The sequence below is a fragment of the Giraffa tippelskirchi genome, chromosome 5 (genome assembly GCF_054371585.1).
Source record: "Giraffa tippelskirchi isolate mGirTip1 chromosome 5, T2T-mGirTip1v1.2.pri, whole genome shotgun sequence".
In the NCBI taxonomy this organism is placed as follows: Eukaryota; Metazoa; Chordata; class Mammalia; order Artiodactyla; family Giraffidae; genus Giraffa; species Giraffa tippelskirchi.
In genome coordinates this window covers 72923660-72947677 of record NC_137279.1, presented here as the reverse complement: position 1 = coordinate 72947677, position 24018 = coordinate 72923660, and the positions used below count along the sequence as shown (strand labels likewise).

Sequence of the window (24018 nt, the reverse complement as noted above, 5' to 3'; positions counted from 1 at the left end):
TCAGTTGATTTCTCATTCTCCTTTCTTAGTGGCAGAATGTGAACCTGTTGGAAAGCAAGTCTTTAAAAAACCAAAGAACCAATTTATTAGACCAGATGTTAACTCTTCTTGTGATGAAGGGTAAGTGAGGACTATCTCAGACTGCACTAGGTACACTGCAAGCTCCGTGTTAAGAGTTTATCTCAAAGACCTTCTTTGAGAGTTGTGGAAGTGCTGATCACTCTATTTTTACATTAATAGAAACTATGCTGTTCAGTGGATGGGTTGTGCTGCTGGTGGCAACATTTTTGTTCTTATAGTTGCCTGTCCTGAAAGTAATATGTGCTATTGAGCCAATAGTTCTTGCTTAGGCTAACGGTCCACAGATGACAAAATGTCTTGACTCTGTCCCTAGGTACCGACTGGGTGAAAGTGTTTATCAGCAGTGTCATGGCACGATTCCTTGGTTTATGGAAATTCGTCTTTGTAAAGGTGAGTAGAAAAAGAACAGAGGATTTAGAATAATGTGAGATCAATGAATATTAATAACAGAGGATCTAGCTTCCTGTGATATTTCTGTTTTAGGCATGTACGGGATTACGAATATTAGATTCCATTCTTTTCTCTCTGTCAATAGTTACAGTTGAACAGTTTTGCTTTCTGTTGCCCCCTCTTTTTATTCAAAGCATAGCAATCACTTAATGTGAATGCATTTAGTTACTGATTCTCTTATGTGAAATGGGAGAATAAGAGTAATGAGGTCAGTAAGTATATGATCCATCATCCTTAAGTTTGGGTACACTAGCTTAGTGGAGAGAAAGAGGACTGAGATGGAATCTGAACCCAGATTCTATTTCTACTTACTATTGACCTGGGGCAATTTATGTAACTTCTCTGAACTCATGCTTCTTATCTGTAATGTTGTCGTAAGATTGCAGACCTCAGAGTTGTTATAATTAAATGCTACTATCCCTACATGAAGGATGAGAACATTGCCCATCAAAAAGTAGATGTTCAATAAACAATAAAAATTCTTGGCTAACCTACCATACCATCGCAACACAAAGATATACCATCTCAAAAAACCTTAATTCTATTCTGCTGTGCCGTTTATTGACCTATTCAGTTCAGTTCAGTACTAATATCTGACTCTTTGCGACTCCATGGACTGCAGCACAAAAGCTGCCCTGTCCATCACCAACTCCCAGAGCTTGCTCAAACACATGTCTATCAAGTAGGTGATGGCAACCAACTATCTCATCCTCTGTTGTCTCCTTCTCCTACCAACTTCAGACCTTCCAGCATCAGGGTCTTTTCCAGTGAGTCAGTTCTTTGCATCAGGTGGCCAAAGTATTGGAGCTTCAGCTTCAGAACAGTCCTTCCAATGAATATTCAAGACTGGTTTCCTTTAGGATTGACTGATTTGATCTCCTTGCAGTCCAAGGGACTTGCAAGAGTCTTCTTCAATGCCACAGTTCAAAAGCATCAATTCATGGATGCTCAGCTTTCTTTATGGTCCAACACTCACATCCACATATGACTACTGGAAAAACCATAGCTTTAACTCTCTCTCTCTCTCTTTAGTCGCCAAGTCATGTCTGATTCTTGCGACCCCATGGACTGTAGCCTGCCAGACTCCTCTGTCCATGGGATTCTCCAGGCAAGAATACTGGAGTGGGTTGCCATTTCATTCTCCAGGGTATCTTCCCAACCCAGGTATTGAATCTGGGTCTCCTGCATTGCAGACAGATTCTTTACCAACTGAACTATGAGGGAAGCCCTCATAGCCCTCTACTTTGACTAGAAGGACCTTTTTCAGTGAAGTAATGTTTCTGCTTTTTAATATGCTGTCTAGGTTGGTCATATCTTTTCTTCCAAGGAACAAGCATTGTTTAATTTCAAGGCTGTTGTCACCATCTTCAGTGATTTTGGAGCCCAAGAAAATAAAGTCTCTCACTGCATTGTTTCTCCATTTGTTTGCCATGAAGTGATGGGACCAGATGCCATGATCTTCATTTTTTGAATGTTGAATTTTAAGCCAGCGTTTTCACTCTCCTCTTTCACTGTCATCAAGAGGCTCTTCACTTCCTCTTCATTTTCTGCCATAAGGGTGGTGTCATCTTCTTATCTGAGGTTACTGATAGTTCTCCCACCACTCTTGATTCCAGCTTGTGCTTCATCCAGCCCAGCATTTTGCATGATGTACTGCATATAAGTTAAACAAGCAGGGTGACAGTGTACAGCCTTGATGCACTCCTTTCCCAATTTGGAACCAGTCCGTTGTTCCATATTCGGTTCTAACTGTTGCTTCCTGACCTGCATACAGATTTCTCAAGAGGCAGGTCAGGTGGTCTGGGGTTCCCATCTCTTTATAATTTTCCACAGTTTGTTGTGATCCACACAGTCAAAGGCTTTGGCATAGTCAATAAAACAGAAGTAGATGTTTTTCTGGAACTCTCTTGCTTATTCGATGATCCAGTGGATGTTGGCAATTCGATCTCTGGTTCCTCTGCCTTTTCTAAAACCAGCTTGAACATCTGGAAATTCACGGTTCATGTATTGCTGAAGCCTGGCTTGGAGAATTTTGAGCATTACTTTACTAACGTGTGAGATGAGTGCAATTGTGCGATAGTTTGAGCATTCTTTGGCATTGCCTTTCTTTGGGATTGGAATGAAACCTGACCTTTTCCAGTCTTGTGGCCACTGCTTATTTTTCCAAATTTGCTGGAATATTGAGTGCAGCACTTTCACAGAACCATCTTTTAGGATTTGAAATAACTCAACTGGAATTCCATCACTTCCACTAGCTTTGTTCGTAGTGATGCTTCCTAAGGCCCACTTGAATTCGCACTCTAGGATGTCTGACTACAGGTGAGTGATCACAGGATCATCATTATCTGAGTCTTGAAGATCTTTTTTTTGTTAACTCTTCTGTGTATTCTTGCCACCTCTTCTTAATATCTTCTGCTTCTGTTAGGTCTATACAATTTCTGTCCTTTATTGTGGCCATCTTTGCATGAAATGTCCCCTTGGTATCTCTAATTTTCTTGAAGAGATCTCTAGTTTATGTCCATTCTATTGTTTTCCTCTATTTATTTGCATTGATCACTGAGGAAGGCTTTCTTACCTTTCCTTGCTATTCTTTGGAAGTCTGCATTCAGATGAGTATATCTTTCCTTTTCTTCTTTGCCTTTCACTTCTCTTCTTTTCTTCACTATTTGTAAGGCTTCCTCAGGAAACCATTTTGACTTTTTACATTTCTTTTTCTTTCAGATGGTCTTAATCATTGCCTCCTGTACAATGGCATGGACTTCTGTCTATAGTTCTTCAGGCACTCTGTCTATCGGATCTAATCCCTTGAATCTATTTGTCACTTCCACTGTATAATCATAAGGGATTTGATTTGAGTCTTACCTGAATGGTCTAGTGGTTTTCTCTACTTTCTTCAATTTAAGTCTGAGTTTTGCAATAAGGAATTCATGGTCTGAGCCACAGTCAGCTCCCAGTCTTGTTTTTGCTGGTTGTATAGAGCTTCTCCATCTTCACCTGGAAAGAATATAATCAATCTGGTTTTGGTATTGACCATCTGGTGACGTCCATGTATAGAGTCATCCCTTGTGTTGTTGGAAAATGATATTTACTGTGACCAGTGCATTCTCTTGGCGAAACTCTGTTAGCCTTTGCCTTGCTTCATTTTGTACTCCAAGGCCAAACTTGCCTGTTACTCCAGGTATCTCCTGATTTCCTACTTTTGCATTCCAGTCCCCTGTGATGAAAAGGATATCTTTTTTGGGTGTTAGTTCTAGAGAGTCTTGTAGATCATCCTAGAACCATTCAATTTCAGCTTCTTCGGCATTAGTGGTTGGTGCATAGACTTAGATTACTGTGATGTTGAATTGTTTGCCTTGGAAATGAACAGAGATCATTCTGTTATTTTTGAGATTGCACCCAAGTACTGTATTTCAGACTATTTTGTTGACTTTGAGGGCAAATCCATTTCTTCTTAAGGTTTCTTGTCCACAGTAGTAGATATATTGGTCATCTGAACTAAATTCTTCCATTCTAGTCCATTTTAGTTTGCTGATTCCTAAACCGTTGATGTTCACGCTTGTCATCTAGTTTGACCTCTTCCAATTTACCTTGATTCATGGACCTAACATCCCAGGTTTCTATGCAATATTGTTCTTTACAGCATTGGAGTTTACTTCCATCATCATTCACATCCCCAACTGGGCATTATTTTCACTTTGGTTCTGTCTCTTCATTCTTTCTGGAGTTATTTCTCCACTCTTCTCCAGTAGCATATTGGGAATGTACCAACTTGAGGAGGTCATCATTCAGTGTCATATCTTTTTCCCTTTTCATACTGTTCATAGGGTTCTCAAAGAAAGAACACTGAAGTGGTTTTGCCATTTCCTTCTCCAGTGGACCACATTTTGTCATAACTCTCCACCATGACCCATCTGTCTTGGGTGGCCCTACATGGCATGGCTCATAGTTTCATTGAGTTAGACAGGCTACGGTCCCCGTGATCAGTTTGGTTAGTTTTCTGTGATTGTGGTATTCATTCTGTCTGCCTATTGACCTATTGGTGTTATAAAAAGAATCCTTTTCTTAATAATTTGCTCTCAGACTTTAGTCACAATATGATATTTATACACATCTTTTAACACATTGCAAAGATCTTTTCAATGAAATCTTTTAAATTTAATTTTGCATACATAATGAGTTTTGACACAAAACATAATCATGTCTCACCCGTATTCTCTAGGAAACCTGATAAAAGATTTATAATCAGCTTCATTTCTTTTCTTTGGTGTTTAATACTGAAACAGAATTGTAGAGTAAGTTCTCATCTCTCCAGATATCACCTGCCCACCACCTCCTGTTATCTACAATGGAGTACACACAGGCAGTTCTTCAGAAGATGTCCTGTATGGAACTACAGTCACTTACACATGTTACCCTGGGCCAGAGAGAGGAGTGAAGTACAACCTCATTGGGGAGAGCACAATTCGTTGTATAAGCAACGATCAGGAGACAGGCATCTGGAGTGGCCCTGCTCCTCTCTGTAAACTATCCCTCCCTGCTGTTCAGTGCTCACATGTCCATGTTACAAACGGATACAAGATATCTGGCAAGGAAGCTCCATATTTCTACAATGACAGTGTGATATTCAAGTGTGATGATGGATTTATTTTGAAGGGCAGCAGTCAGGTTCGTTGCAAAGCCAATAACACCTGGGATCCTGAAATACCAGTTTGCGAAAAAGGTAAAAATCAAGTGGAGAAAAAACTGAGGTATTTATTTGTTTATTCTTGTTTGTTATCTCCCACCCAAAGCTAGAGTTATGGGAAAAAGCAAAGGGGCTTAGATTACCATCCCATTCTGTATTAAAACAGTCTATTTGTGTTGTATATGTTCTTTATGCAAACACTCCCTTGGATATGGGATATAGTCAGGGTAGATAATTCAGAGGATCTGTTTTTAAGGTGCCAGTTTCCTTCAAAAGAGCAGAAAACACTCAGTGATGAAAAAGAGCTTGATCTCTTGCTTAAGTTTCAGATTATCTATTGTCAAATGTTGTGTACTTAGTGTTCTTGAATTTTTGTTGGTATTTATGTGGGAAGTTTTCTCTCCAGGCTGTCAGCCACCCTCTGGGCTCCACCATGGTCGGCATACAGGTGGAGATAGGGTCCTCTTTGTCTCTGGGATGACTGTAGACTACACCTGTGACCCTGGTTACTTGCTTGTGGGAAACAGATCCATTCACTGTATGCCTTCAGGAAATTGGAGTCCTTCTGTCCCTCAGTGTGAAGGTATTTTCAGTTCCTGAGCTGTCTTTCTCTTTTATATCAAGCATATATAAGTAATTCCAACTTTGCTCCTCTAGAAGCACCATGCCAACCTTTGAAAGATGTTCAAGAACTTCCAGTTGATTCACTTGTGGTACCAGCTAATACATCTTGCCAAGATGGGTTAGTAAGATTCATTCTCATAAAGGGTCTCCACCTTGCTTTATGCATTAATTCTAGCCTCAATTTGTCCTGGTGACTCCCTTTTGAGGTTCCTCGTTGTCACACTAACAGAGGATGCAAGGTTCTAAAAGTCTAACTAACACCTCTAACTTATCAGTCCTTTCTTGACATGGAAATGTCTTTGCTGGGAGCACTCTAAGTCTAAAGCAGTTTTCTTATTTGAAGGGCCAAGACTTTTGACTCCTCTGTGCCAAATTTCTTATTTAGAAGTACCTCTGTATTAGTGGTTTGAGGAGGCTAGGTTTCAGAGATGTGATATTTAAGAAGGGAAAATGTCTTATAATCTCTCTCTAGGTACCGGATGGCTGAATACACTTATCAGAAATGTCAAGATGATGAAAATAGGGTTTGGTTCCAAGAGATTCCACTTTGTAAAAGTAAGTTAAAAAAAAAAAAAAAGAGTTGTCCGTGGGGTTGTAGACAGGTAAAGAGGACAGGTCAGTGCAGAGCTAATCTATGCCTCAGCAGTGTATGTGTTCTAGCTTAGTTTATATAAAACACGTTTTAGTATTTAGATAGTACTAGCATTGGGAAACAAAACTGTCAAGTAGGGAATGAATACAGTTGACCCTTTGTATTTGCTGTCTTCATAACTGTGGATCAATCAACTGCAAATAATATATATATTATATATATTTTAAATTCTGAAAGTTTCCAAAAGCTAAACTTGAATTTGCTAAGTGCTGGGTACTATTTACCTAGCATTTACATTGTATTTGTAAATATTTAGATAGCATTTATGTTGTATTCAGTATTATAAATCATCTAGAGGTGATTTAAAATATATAGGAGGTTGTGCATAGGTTAAATGCAAACACTATGCCATTTTATATAAGGAGCATAAGCATCCTTGGAATTTGGTAGTGATGGGGGATCCTGGAATCAGTCCCTTGTGGATACCGAGGAATGACTGTATTTACAGTAGGCTTGCTAATTGCTCAAAATTTTAAAAATAACAATATAAACTATTTATTTCAGGGGAACTTAGCTGTATTTATTCCTTTCTCTATATTTATACTCTATTTTCTGAATTATTTTGTAATGAGTATGTATTATTCATAGAGTCAAAAAATTCAATAAAGATTTTTAAAGAAAACATGATCCAGCATCTAAAATTTAAATAACTTTATGTATGCTCAATCTCTCAGTCATGTCCAACTCTTTGCAACCTCATGGACTGTAGCCTGCCAGGCTCCTGTCCATGGAGTTTTCCAGGCAAGAATGGAGTGGATTGCCATTTCCTCCTCCAGGAAACAACTTTATAGCTATATGCAGTACACACAGTTGCATAGTTGCATTTGTATCTGAATGAAGACTGTCCACTATGGTGTACCAGCTGAAGTAGAATTTCCCGTTCTCTTCTGCAGTTATTCAGTGTCAGCCTCCACCAGTGATTAACAATGGGAGGCACAAGGGTGTGCTGGCAGACTTTCGATATGGAAATGAAGTCTCTTATGAATGTGATCAAGGGTTTGATCTCCTGGGAGAGAAAAGTATACGATGCATAAGTGATTCTAAAGGACAGGGATCTTGGAGTGGACCTGCCCCACAGTGCTTAAAATCTCCTCCTGTGACTCACTGCCCTAACCCAGAAGTCATGCATGGACACAAGCTAAATAAAACTTATTCTTCATATTCCCACAATGACATATTACATATTGCCTGCAATCCTGGCTTCATCATGAATGGCAGTCACTTGATTAGATGCCATACCAACAACAAATGGGTGCCAGGTGTACCAACTTGCATCAAAAAGGGTAAGATATTTTAAGGAATAAAATATGGGGTGTTACATAGAATTTTTAAAAAGGGGTTTTGAATCTGCACTTGTCATTTCACCCATAGAAAGGTAAGTTAAAAGCTTAGGTAATCATATTATTTTACAAAATACTTGCTTGTCTTATTTTCTTAGCTCGTTTTTTGTTTTCCCTTTTCTTTCCAAGCATGTTGACCAAAGGTACATAAAAGGATAATGGTTAACTTCTAAATTGATGGGGTCTTCCAAATTTATTATTTTTATTAGTTTAGAATGTCAAAAATGCACATACCTTTTTCAGCAAATGTTTGGCAGTAATATTGCTTGATAATTTCATACTTAAGGCTGTGCTATCAGCCAGAAAGAGATATTTGAGTATTCTGGAGAATGGAGCTAGCCTTAAAACCCACTTAATTGTCTTGTAATTTTAGTTGTCATTGGTAGTTTTATCCCTGTCAGTGGCTATCTCCAGCAGAGAATGCCAACTGGCAACCAAGAACTGAATTCAGAATTGTTCTTTTTTTTTTTTTTTTTGTCTAGCACAGCAGTCTTATTTTAAGTGAGACCCATCTCTACTGCCCAAGATAAACCGTGAATCTGGGATACAGTGAGGATCCCCTTTGCTTTCCAGTGAGGATTCAAGCTATTCAAGATAGCCTGAATTAGGCAGTGGCTGCCATTTTTAGAAAGATAGGTGCTCTATAACTTGACATCACTTCCTGGTGCCTGTAGATATTTGAAGGTGTGACACTTGACTACAACCTTTCTATCATTTAAAGAGAAAATATTACTGTTCTTTGATAGATTACAATTGTAGGCTGCAACCACTGATGTTTCATTATCTTACTTTTGACATTTGCTTTCAGATCATATATGGTGTAGGTAGGAAATGCAAATATCTGTCCTGTACTGCTTGGTTTGGATGGAATGAGTATTTTTGGATACTGATCAGTTGACTTGTTGCCTGCCTTCTTTCTGTATTGTTATAAACTACAGAGAGTACTGGCTATGTGTTCCTCTGTACTAAATTAAAAATCCTTTCATTTTGATGTCTAAGCTTTCTTAGGCTGTCAACGTCCATTTAAGATCTCCCATGGAAATCATACTGGTGGAGACATAACTCGATTTCCTCCTGGAATGTCAATCCTGTACAGCTGCAACCAAGGCTACCTGCTTGTGGGAGAGGCACTCCTTCTTTGCACACATGAGGGAACCTGGAACCAACCTGCCCCATATTGTAAAGGTGTGTTCTCTATTTGTTTTCTTATTTTTTAAATAAAATTTGTCCCAAGTAGATATTTTCAGTTAAGTACTTTCAACTTAAAATAGCCAAATAAATGCATTAATTGAATCATTTAATTAAATACATTTAATTACTGTATTTAATCCAATTAAATGGGTTTAATTGGATTAATAGATGAAGTAATCTAAATATTGCAAAATAAAGAAAATGGCTGAAGGCCTAGTTTATATGAGCTATCATATATGTAGTCATTTAAATATGGAAAGATGAAGTCTTTATGTAGATTAAATAACTACAACTTATGTAGATTAAACAACTAGTACAGATTGAATGTGCACTGTGGTTACAGTTATGATAAGTGTGCATTTGACAAAATACTCCTAAAAAATACCTTTTTGAGTATATTTTGCTGTAAGTGGTGGTAGGATTATGGGTAAGGTATACTTATAAAAGTTTCAGAATGTCATTTTTACTATCATAAATAATGCATATGAAATATGAGTGGTGAGTTAATACTAAATATTAGTTGAGCACTTAGGGCACACAGCACTTTGCATGCCTTCTGTCATTTAATCCTCATGAGAACCATATGAGATTGGTGTCATTATTCCTGTATTATCAATGACATCTTAGTAGAATGGAGAGATTTATAACTTATACAGAGTCAAACAACTTGAGAGCCCTAGAGTTAGGTTCAAATCCAAAATCTCACGCTATTGGCCACTACACTGAAAAGACAAAAGAAGAAAAGAGGAAGCATTCACATGTAAGAAGAATTGGAGAACAAGAATAGAAGTTGAGGAAATAATTCAGAAGTCTTAACATTACTCATTCAGCCTGTATCATTTCTCTAAGAAGCCACAAAAATTATTCATTATTGGTTTAGAGACATGAAAGAAAGTGATTTGGTAACGGGGGTGTTACTGAGGTAGATGGATGACACTAAAAGTCTATGCCTAGTATATAATTTGTGTTATTTCAGTGAAGTTTTACTAACTGAGAAGAGAATAAATTGGTTTCATAAATCTTTCCATTAAGGGCAATATCTACATTTTTGGTAAAAGGTCAAAATATGACACAGATTCAATTAGATTCCTTTAATTTCAGAGGTGAACTGTAGCTTCCCAGATCATATAAATGGAATCCAGAATGGGCTGGAGCCTGGAAGAATGTATCAATATGGAGCTGTTGTCACTTTAATATGTGAAGATGGGTATACCCTAGAAGGCAGTCCCCAGAGTCAGTGTCAGGAAGATCACCGATGGAACCCTCCCTTGGCTGTTTGCAAATCACCCAGTAAGTGCAAAGAGCTTCACTGCTGCTTCTACTTGTTTCACTGGAAAGAAGGGATGAAGGGTTATCCCTCAATTTTAGGGACTCCTGGGTTTTAAATTGACATAGGTTTGTCATCAGTGGTATAGTAACAGAAAAATTTGAAGTCAATGGTCTATTGTAGTAAAAGTGATACTTTCTGAAGATGGGGAAAGTAAAGAAAGAATATAAAGAGAGATGAGCACTGATTTAAAAGGTGCAAAAGTAACAGCCTTATACAGTGGTCCTTTGGTATCCTCAGAGGAATTGGTTCTAGGACCCCCTTAGATACAAAAATCTGCAGATTCTCAAGTCCCTTATGTAAAATGGCATAGTATTTGCATATAATTTGTGCACATCCTCCCATATACTTGAAATCATTTCTATATTATTTATAATACCCAATGCAATGTAAATAGATGCTGGGCTCACAGCGTGAGCTTTGCTTTTTGGAACTTTCTGGAATATTTTACTTTTTCAAATATTTTTGGTTAGTGATTGGTTGAATCCACAGATACAAAAGACAGACAGTATTTTGAAAGAAGTTGCTCCCAAGACTTCTGCTATTGCTGAATCTTGATTTATAAGTGCTTACTGATATGACAGGGACCTTCAAAAATATGCTAACTAACCTGTTGTAATGGTTGTTTGCATTCTGACCTGAGAAGTCCCTGATTATAAAGTTGAGTTTATTGGTTTTTTTTTCCCATGAATGAACTACGTCACCTTAAAGTGGAAAAAAATTTTAAAGGCCAATGAAGTTGTTACATAAAAAATGAAGAAAGATTAATATAATTCAGTGTTCTGATACATCTTTTTAAGTAGACTTAAAGAAGAGGGATCTGAGTGCTAATTTCTGGGACATCCATGGTATTTGGAGCTATGTGGAGCCATGCAACTAGACTAATGTTTTCATGATTTTCTATTTTCCTTAGGTTCACTTGCTCCTCTTATTGCCGGTAAGTTTTCTTAAATTCTTCAGTAAAACTTTTAATGGTAATTTATACAAATGTATGTAAAATTTGAGGCCCTGGATAAATATCAATAAACTCAGATATGCAGATGACACCAGTTTTATGGCAGAAAGTGAAGAACTAAAGAGCCTCTTAATGAAAGTTAAAGAGGAGAGGGAAAAATTTGGCCGAAAACTCAACATTCAGAAAACTAAGATCATGGCATCTGGTCCCAGCACTTCATGGGAAATAGATGGAAAACAATGGAAACAGTGACAGATTTTATTTTGGGGGGGCTCCAAAATCACTGCAGATGGTGACTGCAGCCATGGAATTAAAAGATGCTTGCTCTTTGGAAGAAAAGTTATGACCAATCTAGACAGCGTATTAAAAAGCAGAGACATTACTTTGCCAACAAAGTTACGTCTAGTCAAAGCTTTGATTTTTCCAGTAGTCATGTATGTATGTGAGAATTGGACTATAAAGAAAGCTGAGCACCAAAGAATTGATGCTTTTGAACTGTGGTGTTGGAGAAGACTCTTGAGAGTCCCTTGGGCAGCAAAGGGATCCAACCAGTCCATCCTAAAGGAAGTCTGTCATGAATATTCATTGGAAGGACTGATGCTGAAGCTGAAACTACAATACTTTGGCCACCTGATATGAAGAACTGACTCATTTGAAAAGACTCTGATGCTGGGAATGACTGAAGGCAGGAGAAGGGGACTACAGGGGATGAGATGGTTGGATGGCATCACCAACACAATGGATATGACTTTGAGTAAGCTCCGGGAGTTGGTGATGGACAGGGAAGCCTGGAGTGCTGCAGTCCATGGGGTCGCAAAAAGTCAGACACGACTGAATAACTGAACTGAACTGATACGTGCTGTGCTTAGTCGCTCAGTCGTGTCCAACTCTTTGTGACCCTATAGACTGTAGTACACCAGGCTCTACTGTCCATGGAATTCTCCAGGCAAGAATACTAGCATGGGTTGCCATTCCCTTCTCCAGGGATCTTCCCAACCCAGGAATCCTGCATTGCAGGTGGATTCTTTACCATCTGAGCCACCAGGGAAGCCCTGTATTCTGCCTGTTACGTTTTTTCACTTGAACTCATAAGAAATTGTACTTTTTTTTTTTTTAAGCATTCTAAGGATCTTTTAATGTGCACTTCACATCACAAACTGTCCCTTTTGGATTGGATGAAATGAATGACTTGACCAGCTATTCCCAGTTTTTAGCTCAAAAGTTTAGGTTTACTAAAAGTTTGGGCTTCCCAGATGGTGCAGTAGTAAGGAATTCACTTGTCAGTGCAGAAGATGGAAGAGACGTAGGGTCAATCTCTCAGTTGAGAAGATACCCTGAAGGAAATGACAACCCACTTCAGTATTCTTGCTTGGAGAATTCTATGACAGAGGTGCCTCACAGGCTATATAGTCCATGGGGTCAAAAAGATTAAGGGACAACCGAGCTACTGAGCACCACACACAAAACTTTCATTTAACTATTGGTCTTTTGCATGATTTGGTTGCTATCAAAACAGACTGGTTTATTCTGCAGTGGCAAAATATATTTCACAACTGAGAGTTAAATGTTGTATGAAACGTCACGGAATCCTGGTGTCCTGAGCTCCTAATTTCACTCCAGTGACAAGAATATTACTAATAAAACTGAAAAGAACAGAAAAGCTGAACCTAAACTTGACTGGAAACTTGTGGTCAAATGCTTGGTGCTTTAGAATAAATATGAACTGGATTAAATCCAAAACTTAAGCCCTCATACAACTATTTCGGGAACAGGCCCCACAATCATTTCAAAACAATGTAGGTTACATTTTTCTATCATTTAATACTCTGTTTTGTATTTTAGGTTTTTCTGCAGGGGTAGTAGCTCTTTTCTGCTTGGGTGCTGTCACCTTACGCATGATATTAAAACACAGAGAACGGTAAGTTTGATGCCTGCTTGACCAAAATGCACAGAAGATTTTGACTTCTTTTCTGAAACGAAACACAGAAGCACAAGTTAAATGAAATAAATACTGCAGTGTGATAACTGGAATAAGGTATCTTGTGCTAAATAAAAGACCCTTTCTGTAAGAACTTAAAAGATAACAAGCATTAATTTTATTTGAATGATATCTATACAGATAAGATTATATTTATTTATATATAATAAAAAATCTAAAAAATAGGAAAAAATCCCAGTCATAAAAACTGCTGATATTTGGTACTTGTCTGTATTTTTATTATTTCTTTTTTTTTTTAAATTACAATATTGGCCTTATAGTCTCCTGCCTTAATTTTTTTTTTCATTTAGCCTATTTTTATATTTAAATCACATTTTCTTTTTACCAATTTGATTGCATATTTTTCTATCATATGTATCTATATTGTGTAGATTTTAAGCTGCTTTCACATTCATTTTCATAATAAATAAAGACAAGAAAAACTTAAGGAAACTTTCTACATCTCCATATTTCCTTAGCTTAGATTCCTAGAATTCTAGGAATAAGTATATAAACATTTAGATACTCAATAGTAAATAGATGGCAATAGTAAATATTGCCAAATGGCTTTCCAGAAAGTTAGTTCTAACTTGATCATATATCATATAATTAATACATCCGGATATATTATATTTCTGGATTCTTTTTTTATTGTTTCATTGATGTGTCTATTTTTCTATCACAAACCACTTTGCATTCAAATAGTGTAGTTTTCTGATATTATAATTTCTGACAAGGCAAGAATCCCCTTGCTTCTGCTTGTTCTTATGGGGGTTTTAGATGATCTGTCATTTTCTAAAGACAGATATGTTGTGATTACATTTAAGTCTATAGAGTTACCTTTGAGAATTGGCACGTTTTCTGTAATGCTTTCTCATACAGAAACATACTAGGCCTGTCTATTTTTTTAAGCAATCTTTAAACAACTCAATTGTTGTTTTCATAACTATTTAAGTATGCTACTAAGTTTCTACATTTTGCTATATTATGTTTTATCATCCATAAATTAGGCATACTTTTTCATTTTATTTTAAATTTATTATTTAAAAAAAACACATCTGTATCCATCAAGTATTATTGCCAGAGTAGGTTATGTGATATTTGGTGGGGATGCAATCAAATGGTCAGTACTTGGGAATTTTGATCAGAAAAGCTTTCATAGTGGAGAAGATGTTGCAGGTATGCCTCACAGAGTGTAGACATGTAGAGAAAAGTATTCCAAGTAGAAGGTGCAGTTTGAGTAAAGACCCAGGGACTTGTCTTTCCATCATATATTATGAGAACTATGTAAGCAATTGACATGCCTGGGAAATAATACGTGTGATGTTGATTGAAGTTGAAGTTAGCGTAGATTTAAGTGACATCATATATTGGCCACCTGATCTGAAGAGCTGACTCATTGGAAAAGACCCTGATGTTGGGAAAGATTGAGGGCAGGAGAAGGGGACGACAGAGGATGAGATGGTTAGATGGCATCAGCGACTCAATGGACATGAGTTTGGGTAAACTCTGGGAGTTGGTGATGGACAGGGAGACCTGGCGTGCTGTGGTTCATGGGGTCGCAAAGAGTCGGACACGACTGAGCGACTGAACCCTCAGAATTCTAAGTGACATAAAAGATCCCCTCTGATACATAAAATCTTATGGAAATTACATAATATTCTGATAGGTGCAAAGGATACACTTTTAGCAAATGATATCATCAGATATCAGCCAGCGAATGTTCTGTGTGCCCAGGTTCTTAAGGATCAATAAATGCTAGTAATAGGGAGGATAATCAGGTAAAGTCTTATCAAATCTCAGATAACTTCCAGTGGGGGATGACCAAATCATGTCACCACAAACATGTCACCCACAAACTCCAGCAAAATTGCTTTAACAAGCCACATCACTTGGATGTATCGGAATGATCTGATTGCACTGTTCACAGTTGTGTAGGCATAAGACATGAAGGGGGTTACATTGAAATTATGTAAAATGGCATCTTTGAACCTGAATAGTTTGTTCTAAGCCTGCAAGGGCCTGAGCACAGTAGGTCTGTCAAGTGTCTACAGTTGAGAGGTACTTTAGGCAGTAGTGTTTATCAGAGTTTTTCACATAACCTTGATTTTGTGAATGATTTCAGGAGAAATAGTGTTCTATGAACAAATAAGGTTGGGAAATACTTCATGCTACATTTTTCTCATGGGGATTCACAATGACCATGAGACTATTAAGGTCCTACACTAAAGAAACCTATTTAATTTTTCAAAAACTAGTCTTTCAGATGAGTTGGGTTGCTGAACTTTTTTCTCATAAAATGCCTTTAATATCTCATGGGACTGATTTTTAACAGTCTTGGGGAAAGATGGTCTGAAAGTTAGATTATCAAAAGCATTGTATGCCATGACAAAGAGTTGGTGTTTACCTTGTAGAATCTTAACTAAAGAAACAATACATTCATATTTTCATTTTTTAAAAAAGGGGCAGTACTAAGTTGTCAACTAAAGCAGCAGTGGTGAGGATCAAGAGGATGCAATAGATATAAGAAATATCTTCAAGGGCTTCCAGTGGTTAAAACTTCACCTTCCAATGCAGGGGTATATGTTCAATACCTGGTTGGGAACTAATATTCCACATGCCTGCTGACCAAAAAATCAAAACATAAAACAGAAGCAATATTGTAATAAACTCAATAAAGACTTTTAAAATGATCCACATCCAAAAAAATCTTAAAAGGAAATATTTTCACTATGAAGACAATAGCCTTTTCAGAATTTCTGTTCAGTCAGTTCAGTTGCTCAGTTGTGTCTGACCATTTGTGACCCCATGGACTGCAGCACAGCAGGCCTCCCTGTCCATCACCAACTCCCAGAGCTTACTCAAACTCAAGTCCATCGAGTCGGTTATGCCATCCAACCATCTCATCCTCTGTTGTCCCCTTCTCCTCCCGTTTTCAATCTTTCCTAGTATCAGCGTCTTTTCCAATGAATTGGTATTTCAGGGTTTAGTGAATTGCTAAATGTGGGAAGGAGGGGACACAAAGTATGAATGAAGTGGGTGCCACTGTGTGGATCCAATGGTCCACCAAAAATGGAGAGGGACAGGTTTGTAGGGGAAAATGGGGCAGTTCTGATCTGCTACTTCCAGGCAGCCTCTTCCAGGACTCAAGAGAGAGGCCTGGACTCAGGTAGATGATGGCTAAATCACAATTTCAGCCTTGGTGGCAAACAGAAAATAGAAGATTAAAATAAGGATGAAAACAGATCTCAGAATGACAGTAACGCTTAAAAGGCAAGAGGGGGAAGGAACCGTCAGAAGTAGGGGAAAAGTTGGGAGAAAATGGCTTCATAGAATATGGGAGAGTTAAGGGTCTCAAGGAAACAAACATAGAGATGTCATTTGCAGGGCTTTCCTCACAGGAAGTTATAACATAATTTTAGTCAAGAGTAATTTAAATAGAAATTTAAATAAATAGAAAATGGGGTCTCTATCTCCTTCCTTCCTTTTACAAAGTTTGCTATCAGAGCTTTACATGTGTAGGAGAATTTGCAAACTTTGGGAACACCTATAAGCTCAAATAATTTATAATATTCCTGTCTGATTATTAAAGTTATTAATATGTTTATATCAAATGCTATACATAAGAGCCTCAGTTGATTATGAACAAAACATATATGTTAAATTAAACTCCTAAGCATCACTCGTTTTATTCCATTTTGTAACTGACTTCAGTTTAATTTCTTATACTTAATATAGACATTTGAACTGCCTTAAACACTTTTTGCAAGTAAGATGAGTAATGAATCATTTAAAAATCAATGTCTACTAACAAAATTAAATATTTTGAAGTTATTCAAACGTGTGAAGACCAGATTATGTTATTCTTTTTTTTGCCTTCTAAGATGTTTCAATAAAACTTAAATCTCACATTAACCTAAAACTTATCTTTTGTAATAATTTTAATGTATCTTCCTGCTAAATATGTAAATTGACCTTTTAAATGTGATAGTGAGTGGCAAGTTGTAAGTACTCTTAGTGGTAGTCTTTCTCCCCTAGTAATTTTGTATTATTTTATCTCAGAGTTCTGCATGATAGTACAATCACATTTTACTAATTTTACAATCACATTTGCTAATTTTGACAAAGTGTTTTAGAAGCCCAGCAAAGTGCATGTGCCTTGAAACAAAAAAAGTAAAAATGTCTTAAAAGTCATTTAAAATGTTTAGTGCTGCATGATTATATACGGATTTTGAATTAAATATCAAATATAAAAAAATCTTTTTAAGTTAGATTGGAAGATGGCTCCTCCAAAGGTAAATTTATGATCATATTATAAAGTGAAAGCTTCTTTATGACTTTTTTAAATCTGGGAGTCCTAATTATTAGTCATTAAAAGAGCTGGATAAAGCTGCCCAATGTGAACTTCTGATTTGGACGCTTCAGTTCAGTTAGTCAGTTCAGTAGCTCAGTCGTGTCCGACTCTTTGCGACCCCATGAACCGCTCATGCCAGGCCTCCTTGTCTATCACAAACTCCCGGAGTTTACCCAAACTCATGTCCATCAAGTCGGTGATGCCATCCAGTCATCTCATCCTCTGTCGTCCCCTTCTCCTGCTGCCCTCAATCTTTCCCAGAATCAGGGTCTTTTCCAATGAGTCAGCTCTTTGCATGAGGTGGCCAAAGGATTGGAGTTTCAGCTTCAATATCAGTCCTTCCAATGAACAACCAAGACTGATCTCCTCTAGGATGGACTGGCTGGATCTCCTTGCAGTCCAAGGGACTCTCAAGAGTCTTCTCCAACACCACACTTCAAAAGCATCAATTATTCAGTGCTCAGCTTTCTTCACTGTCCAACTGTCACATCCATACATGACTACTGGGAAAACCATAGCCTTGACTAGATGGATCTTTGTTGGCAAAGTAATGTCTCTGCTTTTTAATATGCTGTCTAGATTGGTCATAACTTTCCTTCCAAGGAGTAAGGGTCTTTTAATTTCATGGCTTCAATCACCATCTGCAGTGATTTTGGAGCCGCCAAAAATAAAGTCAGCCTCTGTTTCCACTGTTTTCCCATCTATTTCCCATGAAGTGATGGGACGGGATGCCATGATCTTAGTTTTCTGAATGTTGAGCTTTAAGCCAACTTTTTCACTCTCCTCTTTCACTTTCATCAAGAGGCTCTTTAGTTCTTCTTCACTTTCTGCCATAAGGGTGGGGTCATCTTCATATCTGAGGTTACTGATATTTCTCCCAACAATCTTGATTCCAGCTTGTGTTTCTTCCAGCCCAGCGTTTCTCATGATGTACTCTACATATAAGTTAAATAAGCAGGGTGACAATATACAGCCTTAACGTACTCCTTTTCCTATTTGGAACCAGTCTGTTGTTCCATATCCATTTGCTTCCTGACCTGCATACAGGTTTCTCAAGAGACAGGTCAGATGGTCTGGTAATCCCATCTCTTTCAGAATTTTCCACAGTTTATTGTGATCCACACAGTCAAAGGCTTTGGCATAGTCAATAAAGCAGAAATAGATGTTTTTCTGGAACTCTCTTGCTTTTTCGATGATCCAGCGAATGTTGGCAATTTGATCTCTGGTTCCTCTGCCTTTTCTAAAACCAGCTTGAACATCTGGAAGTTCACGGTTCACGTGTTGCTGAAGCCTGGCTTGGAGAATTTTGAGCATTACTTTACTAATGTGTGAGATGAGTGCAATTGTGCGATAGTTTGAGCATTCTTTGGCATTGCCTTTCTTTTGGATTGGAATGAAAACTGACCTTTTCCAGTCCTGTGGCCACTGCTGAGTTTTCCAAATTTGCTGGTATATTGAGTGCAGCACTTTCACAGCATCATCTTTGAGGATTTGAAATAGCTCAGCTGGAATTCCATCACCTCCACTAGCTTTGTTCGTAGTGATGCTTTCTAAGGCCCACTTGACTTCCCATTCCAGGATGTCTGGCTCTAGGTGAGTGATCACACCATCGTGATTATCTGGGTCGTGAAGATCTTTTTTGTACAGTTCTTCTGTTTATTCTTAGCACCTCTTCTTAATATCTTTTACCTCTACTAGGTCCATACCATTTCTGTCCTTTATTGAGCCCATCTTTGCATGAAATGTTCCCTTGATATCTCTAATTTTCTTGAAGAGATCTCTCGTCTTTCCCATTCTGTTGTTTTCCTCTATTTCTTTGCATTGATTTGATTTGGACACTTAGTAGCTAGCAAATTGGTTTTATGGGTCTTTCCAAGAAATGGGAATTATAGTGATTACTTCATAAGATATTTAAGGCAATAAAATGAAATTATCCATGAAAAGTACTTACCATGTTTTGGGAATTGTGAAAAGAAAAACAACTGCTACACCTTTATTGTAATCTTGGCCAGTGAATAAAGAATATATTTTTTTTCTTTTCTTTTTTTTTCCATTTAGCAATTACTACACAAACCATAAAGAAGATGTTCATTTAGAAACACTAGACGTATACCCTGTTGACCCATACAGCCCAGCAAACTAATCAGAAGACAAACTGGTATCTAATGAATTTTTAAAATATTCTTGTTAATTTCTATGTCAAAATTTCTTTCAATTTATATTTATCAATAAGCATAGTACTAAATATATATGGGTCTGTTGCATAGGTCTTTAATAATCATGCACAAAATCTGTTAACTTACTTCACATTGCCAACTCATGTTCCTGTGTTTTTTTTTAATTTATTCATCTATTCAACAAATATTTAAATAAATAGCAAAATAAGAATCAGTAAATAGATAAATATTATGAAGAAAAATAAACCAGAAAAGGGGCTAGATAGGGCAGGATAGTTAGAAGGGAAGTCTTCACTAAGAGTATTACAGTTCAGCAAAGACTAGTGTGAAGAAAGGACTCAGCCTGGAAGAGGAAGAGCATTCCAGGAAGAAAGAACAGTAAGTACAAAGACCATAATAAGGTGGTTTGTTCCTGTTGTGTTGGAGGCACACACGCGGAGAAGGGTGAAGATTGTTGGCCCTATAGAGTATGCTAGGTCATTGTAATGAACCTGGTGTTTATTCTGAGATGAGAATCATTGAAGGATTTTAAGCAAGGAAGCAAATGATCACCTAAACTGCTGCATCAAGAAGAGAGTGTGGGTACCAGGGGTGAAAGATGGAGCATCCATGTGGACTCTATCACAAAACTCTAATAAGTTGTGAATGGCTACTACCAGCCTGGTGAGGAGAGGTCAGATTCTTCATGCATTTTTTGAGATAGTGACAGTAGAATTTGCTGACAGTTTGTATCAGGGTATGAGAGAAGTCAGTGATGATGCCTGGATTTTTTGGCCTGAGCAACTAGAAGTATAGAATTGCCATTAATTAAGACAACTGAGAATGAAATCAGGACTGGAGAGAAACATGAGCGGTTCACTTTGGAGATGTTAAGTGTAAGATATCTAACAGATATCCACATACAGGTGCTAAAAAGATAGCTGGACATACAATTCAACATTTTAGGAAAAAGACCAGACTTGGGATGGGAAGTTGGGTCTTGTCAGTGTATGGATGTACAGAATAATGAAACCAAGTAAGGTCAATAAACGGAGTGAGAAAGGCAAGGAAAGAAGATGGGTCCAAATGCTGAGCCCTGGCTCCTCCAACCTTAGGAGTCATGGAGTGGGAAGGAGCTGTCACAGGAGTATAGAAGCCACTCTGATACAGGAGGGAATCCCAGAGTGTGGTGTTCCAGGAGTCATGCAAAGAGAGAATCTTAAGGAGGAGGGAGTCATAGACCCTGTCAAATGTACTGATAGATCAAGGAACATCAATGTGAAATTGACCTGTGTTTAGCATAAAATTTGCTGGTAATCTTGATAAGAACAGTTTTGATGTAGAGGAAAAGAAACAAATTGGAGATGACCGAAGTGAGTTTAAGGGAAAATAAAAGGAGAGAAATTGGAGATTTCTCTTTCAAGGATTTTTTCTATACAGAGGAGCAGATAAGTAGAGTAATAGCAAGGATAAGTAAAGGGACATATTTGTAAGAATGGAGAAATAGCTGATATTCCTATAAGCTGAAGAGAATAATCTATTGGGAAGGAAGGAAATGACAGGGAAAGAAAAGGAAGAATTGTGGGAGCAACGTCCTAAGCTAGGAGGAATGGGATCTAGTGTTCAAGCAGGAGGTAGACCTTAGACAGGAGCATGGCCTTAGTAACAGGAAAGGTAGAACACATGGGAGCCGATGAAGGCAGGTGGGGAGATGTGATTGGGGAAACACATGTAGAAGTTCTCTTCTGATGCCCCTGTTTTCTCAGTGAATAAAAAGCAAAATGACCAGCTGACAGGGAGATTAGAAAAGGAGATGTTAAAGGCTTGAGGAAAAGGAGAAGGTATTAATTTGTCACCATGAGAGGTGAAGCCTGAATGATAGGGAGTACAGAAAGGTTGACAGGCAACATGAAGAGCCCCCCTGGGGTTTCCAGGAGAAAATGTGGGTGAACAGTTGAAGGTTTGCTAACCCCAGGCCTTATGCTAAGGCTCTTTTATGCCTTATCTCATTTAGCCTTCACTGCAACTTTAAAAGGTGTGTATTATTCCAAGGTAATACCTGAGTGGGCATGTAATATCTTTGGTGACAAAACCAAGAAGAAAAGATTCTCTTGACCAAAGACTCAGGGTCAGTAATTGACAAAGGTAGAATTCGAGCTCAAATCTGACTTCAAGCTGCTTTCTCCTATGTAAGTTATAAAATATAAAATGAAGATACCACCTCTACCCTCTTGGAACTTATTTTAGTCAGAAAAATGAAACATATACATATCATAGTGTAACATTAAGTGCCATAAACTAGACACAGAAAAACTGCTGTGGCAATTGAGGAAGCAAAGATTCCTTGTTGCTGAAAAGTTGCAGAAAAAGAGAAGAGGACAGGAGAGACTATGCCAGAGTGATCTCTAAAACCAAAGCCCTGGGGGCCCAAAGTAAACCTGTTGTGTAAATGTTTGTTGAATGAATATTTGAATAGGTTAGTGTGAGACCATTGTTTTAATTTCTTCCTCATTTATTTTCATTCATATCTATCAATGCAAAATTTAATTATTATTTGCTTTGCTTCATGTAATATGATGAAGGACCATTTAATTGAATCATAACTTCTACTAGGCTTGTTGCTCCATTGTTTATAGCACTTGTAATTGGTATATACAGAGATAAGGTTAACACTCATACTTAAACTTTGAGTTGCATCACTGCTTTTCATGCTGCCTCCTAAATAGAAATTAATCTATTTCAGTATGCTTCATTGCTTGGAACCCAACTGACATCGGTTGGAAAGAAACCATTCTACTATCAACAAGTTGATTAGTATGGGTCTCAACATCAGTGAGATTATTTCATAAGAATTAATTCCTATATGCAATTAGTCTCAAGCAGAACAAAGAAACGTTGCTCAATGTAAAGATGGGAGCACAGTTTTACTGCCATGTGCTCTTCAAGGACTTTTGAAGTCTCACCTGTGATGTACCTGGAGACAGGCTATGGCTATAAACAGTTATATATCTCTGAAGAAGTATAATCTTTTTAAGGAAGGCACTAAAAGAGCTTTCCTTGTGTCTAGAAAGAATCTAGACATACATACTGTAATCAGCATACTTGCTGTTACCATATACTTTTAATTATAGTGTGGTTTTAATTATTTAAGCAAAGTATGAAACATACCCTTGTGGTTACGATAGGCATACATTTGTTGGGAAGCCTGTTTTTATTTTAATAAGAGCATCTTTCTCTGATTTAGTTAAACATCTCACTTTTATTTCCACTTGATTTGAGTTTTTCTCATCAAATATATTTTGCCTTTCTATAATCACTCAGTAATTCCAGTTTGCACATCTTTTTTAAAATTATGGGAGGCAAGTTTTAATTCTGAAGCTTAATTTTGAAGTAACTATAGTTGCTTGTAAAATGTCATTTGATAATGTGTACATTAGTCATTCAAATAAATTTTATCTTAAAAAAATACTTGCCTTTTGTGATCTTTTTTCTGGAGTCAATGAACTCTTGAATAACAGACATAGTTTTAGGGTTTTTAGAGCTTCTGATTGACAAGTATGCATGCTGGATCCCACCATTTTGTTATATTAGTCAAACTCTTAACCCACAAACTGAATTCCTTCATCCTCAACACTTATCCAGCAACACCTTCCCCCACCACACTCTAAATCTGCCTGTCAGTGCTCTCTGTTCCAGTATTTAAATTATTGAGAAAATAAAATCTTGCTTATTCACTACCACAGATTTACTCCCACTCTTCTTCTAGATCCTGTAGGCTGTTTGACATCTTTTTTAAAAAAATTGTAGTAAAGAAAACATGTAACATAAAATTTACAGTCTTAACTATTTTTAAGTGTACAGTTCAGAAGTGTAAATATATTCACACTGCTATGCAATGGATCTCCAGAACTTTTTCAATTTACAAAACCGAAACTCTATATCCATAAAGAATAACTCCACATTCCCCTCATCCTTCAGCCCCTGCCAACAACCATTCTACTTTCCATTTCTATGAATTTCATCAGTGCTTCAAGATACCTTATATGTAAGTTGAACCATATAGTTATTTGTCTTTTTGTGACAGGTTTATTTCACTTAATATACTTCTATATCTGCATTGTAGCATGTGTCAGAATTTTTTTTCAGGCAGGATAATATTTCATTGTATACATTGTATACAATGTATACAATATTTACAATCTAATTATCTGTCAGTGAACATTTGG

General features: G+C 37.4%; 1 protein-coding gene across 3 annotated transcripts in view; it reads left to right on the top strand.

Moving 5' to 3' along the window:
• CR2 (complement C3d receptor 2) overlaps positions 1-23258 on the top strand; it is a 51426-nt gene extending 28168 nt beyond the window's left edge. For 2 of the 3 annotated variants that reach the window (XM_081484953.1, XM_081484951.1), the window contains exons 8-20: positions 30-120; positions 395-471; positions 4844-5251; positions 5622-5798; positions 5873-5957; positions 6312-6394; positions 7385-7774; positions 8831-9016; positions 10124-10312; positions 11263-11286; positions 13147-13222; positions 19695-19794; positions 22536-23258. In XM_081484953.1, coding sequence (XP_081341079.1) covers positions 30-120; positions 395-471; positions 4844-5251; positions 5622-5798; positions 5873-5957; positions 6312-6394; positions 7385-7774; positions 8831-9016; positions 10124-10312; positions 11263-11286; positions 13147-13222; positions 19695-19779 — 1871 coding nt within the window. In that variant the 3' untranslated portion in view covers positions 19780-19794; positions 22536-23258. The remainder of the gene's footprint in view (positions 1-29; positions 121-394; positions 472-4843; positions 5252-5621; positions 5799-5872; positions 5958-6311; positions 6395-7384; positions 7775-8830; positions 9017-10123; positions 10313-11262; positions 11287-13146; positions 13223-19694; positions 19795-22535) is intronic. The other variant, XM_081484952.1, reaches the window with a different exon arrangement.
• The last annotated feature ends 760 nt before the right edge of the window (positions 23259-24018 follow it).